Source organism: Anomalospiza imberbis, chromosome 2, assembly GCF_031753505.1.
Source record: "Anomalospiza imberbis isolate Cuckoo-Finch-1a 21T00152 chromosome 2, ASM3175350v1, whole genome shotgun sequence".
NCBI classification, from domain to species: Eukaryota; Metazoa; Chordata; class Aves; order Passeriformes; family Viduidae; genus Anomalospiza; species Anomalospiza imberbis.
This window is the reverse complement of record NC_089682.1, coordinates 16,835,789-16,848,994: the sequence shown is the minus strand read 5'-3', so window position 1 is coordinate 16,848,994 and position 13,206 is coordinate 16,835,789. Positions and strand designations below refer to the sequence as shown.

General features: G+C 40.3%; 1 protein-coding gene across 4 annotated transcripts in view; it reads left to right on the top strand.

Moving 5' to 3' along the window:
* Positions 1–13,206, top strand: part of REPS2 (RALBP1 associated Eps domain containing 2) — a 96,028-nt gene that overhangs the window by 77,084 nt on the left and 5,738 nt on the right. For 2 of the 4 annotated variants that reach the window (XM_068179977.1, XM_068179980.1), the window contains exons 15-17: positions 8,222–8,305; positions 10,868–11,013; positions 13,080–13,185. In XM_068179977.1, coding sequence (XP_068036078.1) covers positions 8,222–8,305; positions 10,868–11,013; positions 13,080–13,185 — 336 coding nt within the window. Of the gene's footprint in view, positions 1–2,033; positions 2,558–8,221; positions 8,306–10,867; positions 11,014–13,079; positions 13,186–13,206 lie in introns of those variants that run through there. The other 2 variants (XM_068179979.1, XM_068179978.1) reach the window with 2 other exon arrangements.

The window sequence follows — 13,206 nt, the reverse complement described above, 5'->3', positions numbered from 1 at the left end:
GCTGCTCCACACCTCTGCTGGGCAGACAGCTTTACAGGTGGTGACTGCATCTCTTTTTACTTCTATGACAGCTTTTTGAGCTGGTGGATTTAACTCTGTGTTTATTTTTTCTTGATGGCCTCTAAAAGGCTATGGTAGTTCCTTCTCAGGTTGTGTCTCCATTGCCAAAATCAGCATTTATTGACTTTGTATCAGTCCATAAGCTGTACTTAAGGTTTCCTCAGGGCTTTCACTAGACACTTCTCTGATGCAGCAATGCTTTTATCTGAGGTCCCTATGGTGACTGTACATAACGTGAATAAATAAAGATGGACAAAAGGCCAGTTTAAATAGTGTGGATACATCATTTTCTTCAGTTCATGATCTTTTAACCCAAATTCCAGCCTATACCTCTCTGCACCCCAAGCCATTTTGAGTTGGTGTTTACAGTAAGACGTTGGGAATTGCAGAATGAACTCTTGTATTAGATTCATCAGTTCATATTGCTTTCCTATTAAAAGTCATTCAAGTTTTGTCCCAATTTTGTAAACAGTTCTTGGAAAGATTATGTATTGAAAAGCACTTAATGCATAGACGAGAGGGGTTTTTTTGGATGTGTTATTTTGAAGTGTTTTCCTTTTGTGCATAAGGCTGTATGAAACTTCACTGACACCTTCTGTGATCTCTAGTAGCACATCTCACATTTAGCAAGTCTGCAGTAGCTTCTTGGATTTAAGGATAATTTTATCCATATCAGTTGTCCAACTTTATTTGCCATGAATATTTAATATACTACAAGCTGTTGCAGACTTAGGATATTGGCAGTGCCTTACCTCTGCTTATTTCCCATGGCATGCTGTAGTATATAGAACAGATAACCTGCAGCTTTTGGAGATACCTACTGTGGTTTTTTTTTCTGGGCTTGTAGAGAATGGGGTTCAGTGGCTTGGGTAAGTTTTCCTTATCCTGTGTTCCTAACTTGATAGTGAACTTAAGTCATCAAGGAGAAATGGCATAAAGGTGGCCCCAAAACTTTTGTGCAGATCCAGGACTGTACAGAGAAAATTTATGTAGCATGGAGGTGCAGGAATCATGGTAGGAAGTCAATAGCTATGCAGCTAATTTGCAGTTACACAGATTTCAGATAGAAAATAACTTTGGGTGCTCATGAATAACATTCTGCTGGAGCCAAACATGTATGCACATTTCATATAAGCCCCTGTTGTTATTTTTTAATGGAAAACAAAATAGTATTTTATTACTGTTGGCTTTTAAGCCTACAGAAGTCATTTACCACAGCTGCTTTCTCTGGGAGATTTAGTAACATATTTATGTTAATAGGAATTATGGATGAACACTGAAAAGCAAATATAACTTTAGGATTTTAGCCAACATCAGCTAACTATCTGCAGTGTTGCCCAATTAGATCAATGTTCATTTATTTAAATTACTGTATTTCAGTACCTTCCTGTCCAACAATGAAGGCGTATCTTCAATCCTGCTTGTGCTGTATAAGGGAATTTGAAAACAGTGGGACTGGAAGAAAACTCTGTGTATCTTGGCTGAAAAAACTGGTGTTCCTGGTCTCTTTTCCCCGAGTCACAATTTTAAGGCTGTTGATTTTGTAAATTCACAGTGGTTTGTGCTGCACTTTTATTTCTGGAGACCTTAGAATGTGTTTTTCCCACTGATTCCATGCTGGCAGTTTTGGCAGGCACTGCAGAAATTATGGTTGAAGGCAATGCATTCAAGTGAAGTAGAGTAGGTAGGCAGCTGTTAACATTATCAAATTCAAGTACCCTGAATACAGTGCAGCTCTGAAGATTAAAATCTCACTGTGTTACCTGAGCTCAGAATTCAGCTGTCAGTTCAGTGGCCATCATTACTGTTAGATGTTATTGATTTGGTGAAATCCTGGAAATGAAGCACTGCAAGGGGTGATGAGTGGGTCACCCTGCCCAGTCACAGCCCCTAGTGGTGTTGAAAAGCAAAGATGTTACTCTTTTTAACGTATGAAATGTTCTGCTCTCCAGATGTTACTTGATACTTCATAGCTCCTTGAAGCTTTTTGGCCATTCATCATCCAGAATTGCAAGTGAAAATTGGGACCCATTTCAAGAATGGGTCATTGTCTCTACTAATATGCCTCCACGTCCTGCTGAATCCTTGGAGAGCCACGAATGTGGCTCAGGCTGGATTTTTAACCATCAGTTACACGTGCCCATGCTGAGGCCAAGAGATGGGGAAGGACTCCCATCCATTCTGCTGAGATCTCTGGGCCTCCGGAGCAGGATGGCCACGTGCAGGCTCCGTGCTGGGAGGTGGTCCAGGTGTCCCCACCCAACCAGTGTCTTTGACTAAAGCAGAGATTCATGGAGGATGAGGTTGGACTTGCTTACAAGGTTGTTTGGAGAAAATACTCAGGTATTCCTTTATTCTATAAAATTACATGAGGAATTTCAAGTGCTGGCAGGACACCTTGAATTTTACAGGAAGGAACTTTTCTGTTACATAAATAAAAATTACCCCCGCAAAAAAGTGACGATTTTGCTTTTGGCACCATGCAACTTTATACATGATGTTACTCTGCCAAATAACTATTTTATATTAAATGAGAGGAATACATTTTAGCTTGCATTTACAACCACTGTGCAAGGAAAGGTTGGGATTTTTTTTATCATCTCCATGATTTTGGCTGCAGAATAACATATGTTGTATAAGCCGTGCGATAGGTACTGAAGAAGCATGTAACAGTAATGAAACTGAAAGTCTTCTATAACATGAAAGATTTTGCCATCTGCCACTTTAATATAATACAAATGGATTATCTTCCTCTCATGAAAATTATGTATTAAATCTAAGACAGCCAGACAAAATAAATTGCAATTTAAGAAGTGGTGGAAAGTAGCACAGTTAAAATTGAATTTGAGGAGTAGTTGATGGATGCTGTAAAATCCTTTCTAAAGAGATTTCTGGAAGAGTGGAAGAAGGCGAGTATCTTAATTAAAATGTGTTGTAACAATTTTTTAATTTGGCTTCACATTTATCATAACAACAAAGAAAGAAGCTAAGAACCCAATGCCTGTATCTCTGGTGGAATGCACATATGCCTTTCTAGCTTACGTTAATCTGGTTTTGTGGAAGTTGAAGTATTAAAACAGATTGTTAATGCTTCCATCTGGGTCCTATTCTTTCCTTGTGAATGAGCTGAACATTGTAGCAATTTGTTTGTATTTACTGCCTTTCTCCTCAACCTTATCACCAGCCCTCAGACAGCTCAGGGAAAGAAAAAGCTTATCAAAACTTCAGGGCTGCACAGTGCTGAGAAAGCAGGCAGCACACTAAGACCCTGGCAGCTTGTTGCATTTGCATCCCTGTGGGGTTTTTTTTTTCTGTTTTAATATTTTCAGTTTTTGTAATAAGCAATAAAAAGAATTGATGATTCAGTGTGGGATGCAGGAGACTCACAGAAACTGGAATTGAGATGTCTCGACTTCCCAGAAATTGGCTTTAAGCACAAAAATACGAGTGTTTAGAAAGGAGCAAAGTACCTCTTAAATGAACTTAGGCAGAGATGATAGAAGATTGCAGTGGGCACATGCAGAGCGTTAAGCATATTTAGTAGCCTACTTTTCCTTACAGATAAGCTGTTCTCAATACTTTTTTTGCAAAGCTTAGCAGTGGCACTGTATAGGTAATGATTATGGGCTACTCCAGTGAATGCACAAAGAGAATTTCATTTCTGTGAGTAGTACCAGTGACTACAATGGGACTATTTCCATGTGTAAAGTTAGCCTGGAGCATAAATATGGGTGAAATTGAATTGTGGCAATGATTGAATATATATACTTGACCTCTTGAGAAAAGGCTATGAGGTAGCAGAAATTATGAAAGCTTGGTGTAGATCTTCTGGTCTGGAAGACCAGTTACGGATTGTCTTGAAAAATGGCTATGTAATCTACATGTAATCCAGCACTGAATTGGAAAGAACTGGAAATGTAAGTGAAGAACCAGTTGTTAAGATACTGTGTTCCCTTACAGTTATGAAATTTTTCATCTGAGGCTCTCGAAGTGCTTGAGTGAGCATTACATATTCTTGTAGAAAGGTACTGTTAAGTATCATCACATGGAGCAGTGAGGAGATTATCAATGGCTGGTCAGGGATCATGCGATGAAATAATGAGCATTTGCAACTCTTAATACTCTTCTTAACGATGAGGAGTTATTTCTTCTAATGCTCAGTTTTGGCCATAGGCTGCAGGCTGGGCTCTGTGGCCATTGCACAGAAACTTTGTTGGCCAGTTCTACCTTCTGCCTAGAAGAATTAGAAGGGTATGGCTATTCCTAGAAAAGTCAAGACCATGCTAAGAAAACAGGAGATACTGTCTGCTAATGTAACTGGACTGGTCTGTGCAAAGAGAATCTCTTCAGGAGACTGGGAATAGAGCACTGTCTTGCTCTTTTCTGTGGTTTCTTACCCTGCTTCTCAAAATCAAGATACCCATAGGCCTGGTCTGCAGACTCTGCAGTGCACTATAAGCAGTGCAGATGACCAGGATATTCTTTGCCCATCTCCTGTAAACCTGTATGTGTTCCCAGCCAGTACAGCAGCGTTCCCAGTGTCAGTAGTTTACTCCATTCTCAGGTTGTGAGACACCTCCATCGAAGCACTTCTGCACTACCATAAATGGAGTTTCCCTTGGAAGACCTTAGTGCATAATTTATATTTAATAAACCAACGGTGAAGAATTTAAACCCAAAAATAATTGTGCCAAGATGTGTGAAAATTTTAAGACATTTCTGTGATTGGAGGGAGGTAATTTATTGCCATGTTTCTGAATGAGTTGTGGGCAGACTACGCTAAGCATGGCATTAAAATTATGAAGAACTAAAGGGAATTCACTTCAGCTGCTTCTAAAGGACATCCTTTTCCTTGTAGTCCACTAGAGGACCAGAGTACTGCTGAGTCAGGCTCTCTCTGCCCAATACCAGCAGGCTACAAATACCCCACATCCAAATCAGTGAAGGAAATCTGCGAAGAATCCCTCTGCCAAAAGAAAAAGCAGGAGCTATTTTTCCTTTAAAATCTGTGTGGGGACCATGTGGGGACGCCTCAGCTTGCAGATGTATTCACAAAGCCTTTCAGAGAGGACTTTGTTGGGTCAGCTGCACCAGCAAACCTTTGCAGGGATGCTTGAAGCATGTGCCAAGCACTCAGAAGTGGCCTGTCCCACGTGCCACTAGGTGGCAGTTTAGGGACACGGCAGTCACTTGGTTTTATTCATTATGCAGGGGCTTCATCACCAGAACTAGGGGATTTTTTTGGTTTTTTTATTTTTTTTGGGTGTTTGGGTGTTCTTTTTTGTTTTTTGTTTTTTTGGTTTTTTTTTTTTTGGGGGGGGGGGGTGGTTGGGGTTTTTTTTTTTTGGTTGGATGTAGCTATTTCTTTATTTTTACCTGCCCCTGCACTGCTGGCTGCCGAACTTTGCCATGTGCATGTCCTGGCAGGGAGACCTGGCCAGCCCAGTGACCCAGCCGCAGCCAGCGGGTACCACAGCCCTGAGCATGGGCTGCAGGCTGGCCCTGGCAGACACATCACAGCACCCAGCTCGCAAAACATGTCCTGCTCTCACAGATTTTGAAATCTTACCCTTTTTGGCATTTTCACTGTGATGTATATTTGCTTTCACTATAATACAAGGTTTACCCTTTCTTTTCCTTTCTGGTTCCCTTTGGTTTAAAACAGTAGTTCCCTGAAATGAGACCATTAAACAAAGAAAAAAAAAAAGGAAAAAAGAGAGGATGTTTCTGCAAAAGTTTTGTTCTGCTTTTTTTTTTTAATATTCTTTCCTCTCTAGGTCCCTTATCTGACCGTGATTTCAATTTTTCTGATTATTTGAAATTGACATCATAGAAAACCAATCTGTTCAGTTACTTCTACACTGTTGGAACAAACTGGTTCTTCAAAAGCTGCATTTTTTAATCTATACATAAATAGCATAAGTTGATCAGGTTTTTTTTCCCTCTCCATTCTGTGGAATAAATTAATATATTCTTGCATTTGATGCAAGGTTTAGTGTAGACTCCAACAAGACTGTGAGCACCAGAAACTGCCTGCCTGGTTAAGGCAGGTATCTAGTGCTCCCTGTCACTAAAGGATCATTAAAACCTCTCTTTCCCGTACGCTGGCACTGTTCTGTGTTGTGCAGCAAAGCTATACCATGAGGACTTTATAGTATGTGTATTACATATCTCACTGAAGGGCTGGATTTACTCTTGCTGTCACTAAATGAATGAATGGGTTGTCAAATTGATGTGGCCCAAACTTACTGTGTGGTTCTGTTCATTATTTGAGCTTTGTCATCTGCAAATCATTCATGAAACTCTTGTGGACTTTGCCAGGCTACTATTAGCAGTGCTTAGAGCCTTCATTTATTTCAAATATATAAAAAGCTATTGTAGAAATCAGGGAAGTTATGGGCTATTCAGCTTGCTGATAAAGAAATATTCTGTTGCATTCAATGGACCTTTAAAGGTCTTTGATTTTTATAGATCACAAAAAAATTGCTTTTTTCCATTTCACTCTATTTCACCAGAAATCTACATTTACAGAGGAAGCCCTTCAATATATAAAAAGCTTTTCAAAATTCAAATGTTAGCATCCAGTAGTTATTAAGATATTCATATTCAAATACTGGAAATATTACAGTGTGAGGGGCTCTTTGGGTGTTTTTTAACCAACAGGTAACACTAGGAATGTAGCGTGCTTAAAAAAGTGTGGAAGAGAAATCTTGTCAGTCCTTCTCTTCCCTCTCTCCTGAGGAACTTCACATGTGTTTTTAAAAAAATGGTTTCAAAATTTCCTCCTCTGTGCTCAAGTTTGATACTGTATGGTTGGAGAGGAGCAGTGCCACAGAACCACATTTACCCTGCACCTTTCTGTACAGCTCTTATTGTGTCTGTTACAGAATAAATAAAAATGCTACGGAAATGTTCCAGTCCCTCCTTTTTAAATACACCCAATTCAGTGCGCTCTGTTGTTTTTATTTAACTTAAAGTTAAGCACTTGGAAACTTGTGACTGCTACAGAGCTTGGTGGGCCTATGCAGAAACCAGTAGGCAAGAGCGAGTTAGGTTCTTTGCTGTGCAACAGGTTGTTATTATGACTAAAATCCTGGCCCCTTAAAGGTTTGCCTTTGACTTGGTTTTAAACACAGGCTTTCACCTGTGTAGAAATGAGCCTCATTGAGGACAGAGCAGGATGGCAGGTTGCCCCTGCTGCCTGGGGGCCATTGCCAGCCTGGCTCCAACTTGGCAGAGGCTGGGAAAGAGAAGAGGCTGTCTGTCAGTGCCAAGTGGCCTCAACCTCCTGCTCCTGCCTGCCTTCCCCATCTTGGAGAGCCAGCCCATACATACTGGACAGAAAACAGCCACACCATGTTTATAATACCATGTTTGCTTCTGTGCACCTGGGGACAGGCAGTTCTAAATCCTGCCACCCTGCCCGGTGCTGTGCCCTGTTCTGATGGAGGAAATCAAAAGGTGCAAAAAACTTCCATAAGAGGCAAAGCAAGTGATTAATCCTCTACTTTAATTTGCTTCTCAGTCAGATATTTTGGGAATCAGGTGTTTTGTTTTGCCGATGGGTGGTGGTTTTGCAGATCTGGGTGGTGAGTTTTCTGCTGGGTTTCTGTTTGAAATGTGAGAAGGGAGGAGGGAAGACTTGTCTGCTTTTTCATGACTTCTGTTTTCAGTAACTTTCCTGGAATTTTTGGTATGATTCTGGTTTTGTCACTCCAGCCTCACACACTTCAAAGACAGAGGCTTACTCCTATGAATTTTCATTGGTTTCAAGTGATAATAAGGTGACAGGTCATATCCAAGGTCTTTCTAGCTTTTTCTACTCTCTTAGTTTTTCTCACAGTATTTAGGCTATAATGGTAATTCTAGGAGAAATTCTGGGTACTAGATTGTTTACATTCAGAGACATGGTTCCTAATGCTTCACTAAAAAACTTTTCTCCCGTTTTCCCAGCACAAAAAAATGCAAGAGTATGGTTTCATTAAAAATCTGCAAAATACATATGTCATCTATTCAGCTGTCACCCTAGGTCTCCATTTTTCCTACTGTTGAATTGTTAAAGTAACTTTTCTTTTGTGTGTAACATTTCCTCTCATTGACTTTATTGTATGTGACTGCTAGTCATTTTCTGAGTGTAGCAATGACTGATTTGTTGTTGCAGACAGAGCAACCATCTGAGGTTGAATTACATCCTCAGATGAACAGACCCCCATCGCAGGCAGAAGAAAACACTTCAGCAAAAAAGGTGAGATCTGCACACATTGTACCATTATGGAGTGATTTGCCTTCATCAACAAATGTGGTTAAGTTTAAAAGCAATTAAACAGAGGGTTAGGGTTATGTTTTTACATGTTTACCTTCTCTGGAGGTCAAGACACTGGAGAGAACTGTGATCATATGTGACATCAACTCACATAAATCATTAAGAAACCTCTTAGTATGTACACATTGATGCACGTGCTTTGAGAGTGGTAGCTTGCCATTTATTTCCAATCAACAGGGGCTTGTGGAGCCTTAGGGAAAACAAAAAAGAGTTTGATTGTATTCCAGCCCTGTCTTACTGTAGTTCCTCCAAATTGTGATGCACTTCTTGGTTTCAGTTATTGAGGATTTGATTTTGGTGTAAACACCTGTTTGCTAGAGGTCAGGATCTGCCACTAAATGTATGTAGACTGAGAGAGATTTGCACAAGATGTGCAGTTTCTAATATGTTTTTGTATGAACCTATCATTTGTAAAAAGTAAGCACTGAAATTAGAACAGCACACTTCAAAGGGCCTTGCTTAGGGATGGAGTGACCTCAGCAGTGGCTGTGAGCATTTTCCCTCTCCTGATCATGCTCTGACCACCTCCTTCCACCAGCCCCAGTCAGAACAGGTTTGGATAGGGGGCAAATACAGATTGTCCCCATTCTGGCCCCTCCTGGAGCCAGAGAGCACCTGCAAGACATTTACTTAGCCCAACCAAGAACTTCTGGCAGGTGCTGGATGTACCTTTCCCAGGGAGCACCATCACACTTCTTAGTGTAACATGGGGCACAGACAAACATCCAGTGTCATCATTTTTTGTATGGGACAGTGCTTTCTGGGCAGTGTCCTTGCTCTGCTTGTGCTCATCATATGCTACTTCTAGCCTGGCCCTGCTTTTTCCTTGCTATGCTTTGTAGACCTGCTGGGGAAATGAAGTGGTCCTCCCACATTCATCCCGCCTTCATCCCACCTGGTTCCCTAAGAAGCAGCAAAGCCCCAGGCTGTGGGGTGTGGGAGGCAGGTGGTTGTTGCACTGCTGAGCCACCTTCCAAAGCCTGGTGCGGCAGCAGCCAGCCAAAGAGCCCCTGCCAAGGGATCTGCTTGGACCATTGCTTACACTGTGGTGTTTGAAAGGGAAGAGGGAATGATCCAGTGGATTTGGTAGGGCTTGGGTAGTTAGAGGTAGACTGCCATTGTGTGTTTGGCATTGTAGTTGTGGAAGGCATATTCAAGTTCCTCCCTTGCTGTATGGGGTGTGTTTGCAGGCAGCTGTGCCTGTGCAGAGGATTTCAGAGCATGGCTTTACCAGAGATCTGTGCAGCCATGATGTGCTGACATCCTGATCGGAACACCTGATAATATTTTTAGATTTTTTTTTTCAATGATTACAAAACTCTTTTTTAACATTTAAACCTTTTTCCTTAGAATTCAGATTCTTTTTATAATTGCAACCCTTCTAATATGAATGATTGATGGTCTTATATTGGTTACATTTTGTATCACTCATAGTAGTCTCTTCTGGTGAGTCAGGCTGCTTACTACAGTGTTGGTTTTTTTCCTTGTAATTGCTTTGTCATAAAATGTTTCCCCATTAATTTTTTTTTCTTATTTTATTAGCATTTGGCAAAAATACAGTAGTAAAGGTAATCTAGCCCAATAAAATGTGTGATACTGAAATTTAATCATTGGTTTTGTCTTTGATGCTGAAAAAACCTGTCTCAAGCCAATTCAACTTTTTGAGTCCTAGCTTTCTCATTCATGAAACGAGCAGTAATAGCTTTATCCCTTGTGAAATAGATCTAATAATAAAATGCACTAAAGAGGACACAGTTATATTTATAATTTAAATCAGCTATAAGGTGGTAAAACTACTTCTCTTTGCAAAATAAAGGATATCTTAATTTATAATAATGAAAACACTTCTTACCACTGAAGTCATAAAGATCCAAGACTCTGCTTTACCTAGAAAACACAGACTATTTCTCTGATGTAACTAATCAAGCGAAATAGCTGACCTTCTGTACTTCAACATGTTAATTTTGCATGGATAATTTAATGTATTTGTATTTCAAAACTATATTCAGTGTTCCTTCATGTAAGAGAGAAGGGAAGAAGGGAGAGGCTCCATGCCAGACATGTGAGGCAGTAAGTTGGGATGCAAGTGATTAATTATTGATTCTTTCCAACTCATCATAGTCAAAAATAAATCTTGCTGTGTTTTTAATGCTTTTGGGTCAACTGGGGGCTAGTACATGTGTTTATACCCCTCCCTCCGCCTCCACCCAATGCACACTAAGCTGTACAACCCAGTTGTGAAGAGCCTGTCATCCAGATGAAGGCAAAACACCCTTTCATTCATGAAGGGATTGCAGGATTTATTGTTCCTTTTTCAAAGTCAGAAACCTGAGAGGCTATTACCAAATTGGAATTAAGCTCTGTATGTCTTTAAATTATGAAATCTTAACCAGCTGTCAGCAATTTATGTGACACAAGTATTCTCCAGCCTAATGATGGGACACATATGGCCTGACTTAATGTTGCTGTGCTTTTTCCTTTCAGGAGGTTGTTCTTGCTCAGCCACCCTCCAAACCCGCGCGCAGGAAGCTCCGGACAGAGGCACAAGGCCTGGAGACCCCCGAGCTTTCTCCCACTATAAATGTGACTTCTTCCCTGCCAGCAGTCAAGCCTCACCTCCCAGTCCAAAAGTAAAAACCTGTACCAAGCATGCCAAACTGCAACATGAGAGCTGATGGAGCAGGATTTGCTCTTTGTATAATTTTGTGCTTAATAGTTCTGTTTCTGAGAATGCTTCACAGGACACAGGTCTCTGAAATCTACATCAGTCTTCTCAAATGCAGACTAAGCCTGTAGTGACTGTCAGTGGTATTTGATAGGTAGATAACCTCTTCAAAGGTGTCCTACTTCTGTACTTGGTAGACATGACTGAGGAGCAAGCCTAGCTATTTAACCATCTCTAACACAACTTGTTTTATATGTGAGGGAGCGTGTTTCTGCCTTGCATGTGTCTTCTGGAATTTTGCTCCTTCATGTGGACAGATATGACCAAATAAGTGCCCAGGAAGCTGAGTCATGAAATGCTTGATGTTGGTCATATCCTTGTGATATTTCTTCATTGCGAGGCATGTTGGAAACGGGCTTGTCACTGGTGTGAGACAAGCCACAGACCACTTGTCTGATAATGGCCAAACCCAACGTGTGTTGTTTGCTCTCGTAAATACAGCTGTCAGAGCTGTCAGCTGACTTATAGGGATTTCACTCTATGTGTATTTAATCGTGGTGGAGAAGGGGCTGTACAAGTGGTAAGCAAAGGCACTTGAAACCCTTTTGGGTCTGTGCATCTCCCTCAGCTGAAGCACTGTGCAAACATTATACCCCACCATCACCCAGGGCCTTGCAAAAGATATCTGATTCAGTCTGAAACAAAATCAAGCTGCCCAAATCAATTGAGCATTTCTTGGCAGACTGTTTATCAGTAGACTGAATCTGTGCTGCATAATTGGAGATTAGAATAAGTAATAAGACTCCTAGGATGCTCTTAAAGTACTATTTTGTGCTTTGGGAGTGAATATTCCATAGTGGTTCAAAGATAACAGCATTTGTTAACATCTCAATCCTGTCTTGTCTATATCTTTCCTAAAATGCTAAAATGGCCACAGACATATATTGCCCTGCTTTTATTTTTTTTTTCCTGTAATTTATTACTTTATAGCCTATGAAGAGTAGTTTGCAGGAAAATAGTGAAGCAGAAAACTGACAGTTCACTGGAAGATAACAGCATAAAGTCCTGTCGCCATGCTGAGAGAGAGTCTATTGCAAAAATCAGTGTCAACAGCTCTGATAGGAGAGAAGAGCTAATGGGGACTGTGTGCCCCTGGACCATATTTGAATAGGGCATCTGTTTTAGATCAAATCTGGCATTAAAGAGCTCTTGTTTCCTCATGTAAAACTTTAAAATTATTTATTTGGAAAGGGGCTTGGATATTCAGTCAGTATTTTCTGTATTTTCTTTCTTTTTTGCTGTTGTTATCTCTCTTGCTTTGAATAGGTTAGTCCTTATCTACAGCTGTCTCTTTTTATACCTGTCTGCATAGCTGTCATTTCCTCCAGATCAGTTACCACAGGCTATGAACCAATAAAAATTCTTAGTTAATAAAATAAGTTCTTAAAATATAAAGGTACATCCTTTATTTTAGCAGCAAAAGAGCTGAGGGAAGTCAATCAGTCATCTTCCTGTTTGTGATGTCAGATGGTTTTGGTGGAAATGACTGCTTTGAATAAAAGAAGTATTAATTTTTGAAGTAAAAAAACATCTGAATCAGCAAAACTCTGAGAATGAATTTTCATGCCAATGTCCTTTCTTTCTGTATAGGATGATTTTTGCATTTTCTGTTAACCTCTCCTGGCTCTTTAAACTCTACAAGTCTCTGAAAACAGCTAATGCAAAGATACTGCAATAAGCACAGCTATGCAGGGATCATTCTTAAGCTCAATGAGAATGCAGTGATTTTGAAATAATTGAGACAGCCTAAAATATTTCTGTCATTCAGGTTAACAAGTTTCAAATATTCCACCTGATTCAGTCATCTTATTTCAGTGTTACATTTTTCTTCTCTTACATCTGTAGTTTATACCTTGTCTTTGATGCATAGTCCAGGGTGCAGAGAGTTATGCAGAATGGGTGGCTGCTCTTCTTGCATCAGCCAGTGCTGAGACTCTTAATTGAAATGTCTTGTATTTATCTGTCTGGCAGACAGTCTTCCAAGCAGAAAAGGGCTATTCAGACTGCTATACGAAAAAACAAAGAAGCCAATGCTGTGCTCGCCAGGTTGAACAGTGAGCTCCAGCAGCAGCTGAAGGTAAGGAATGCATTGAAAATC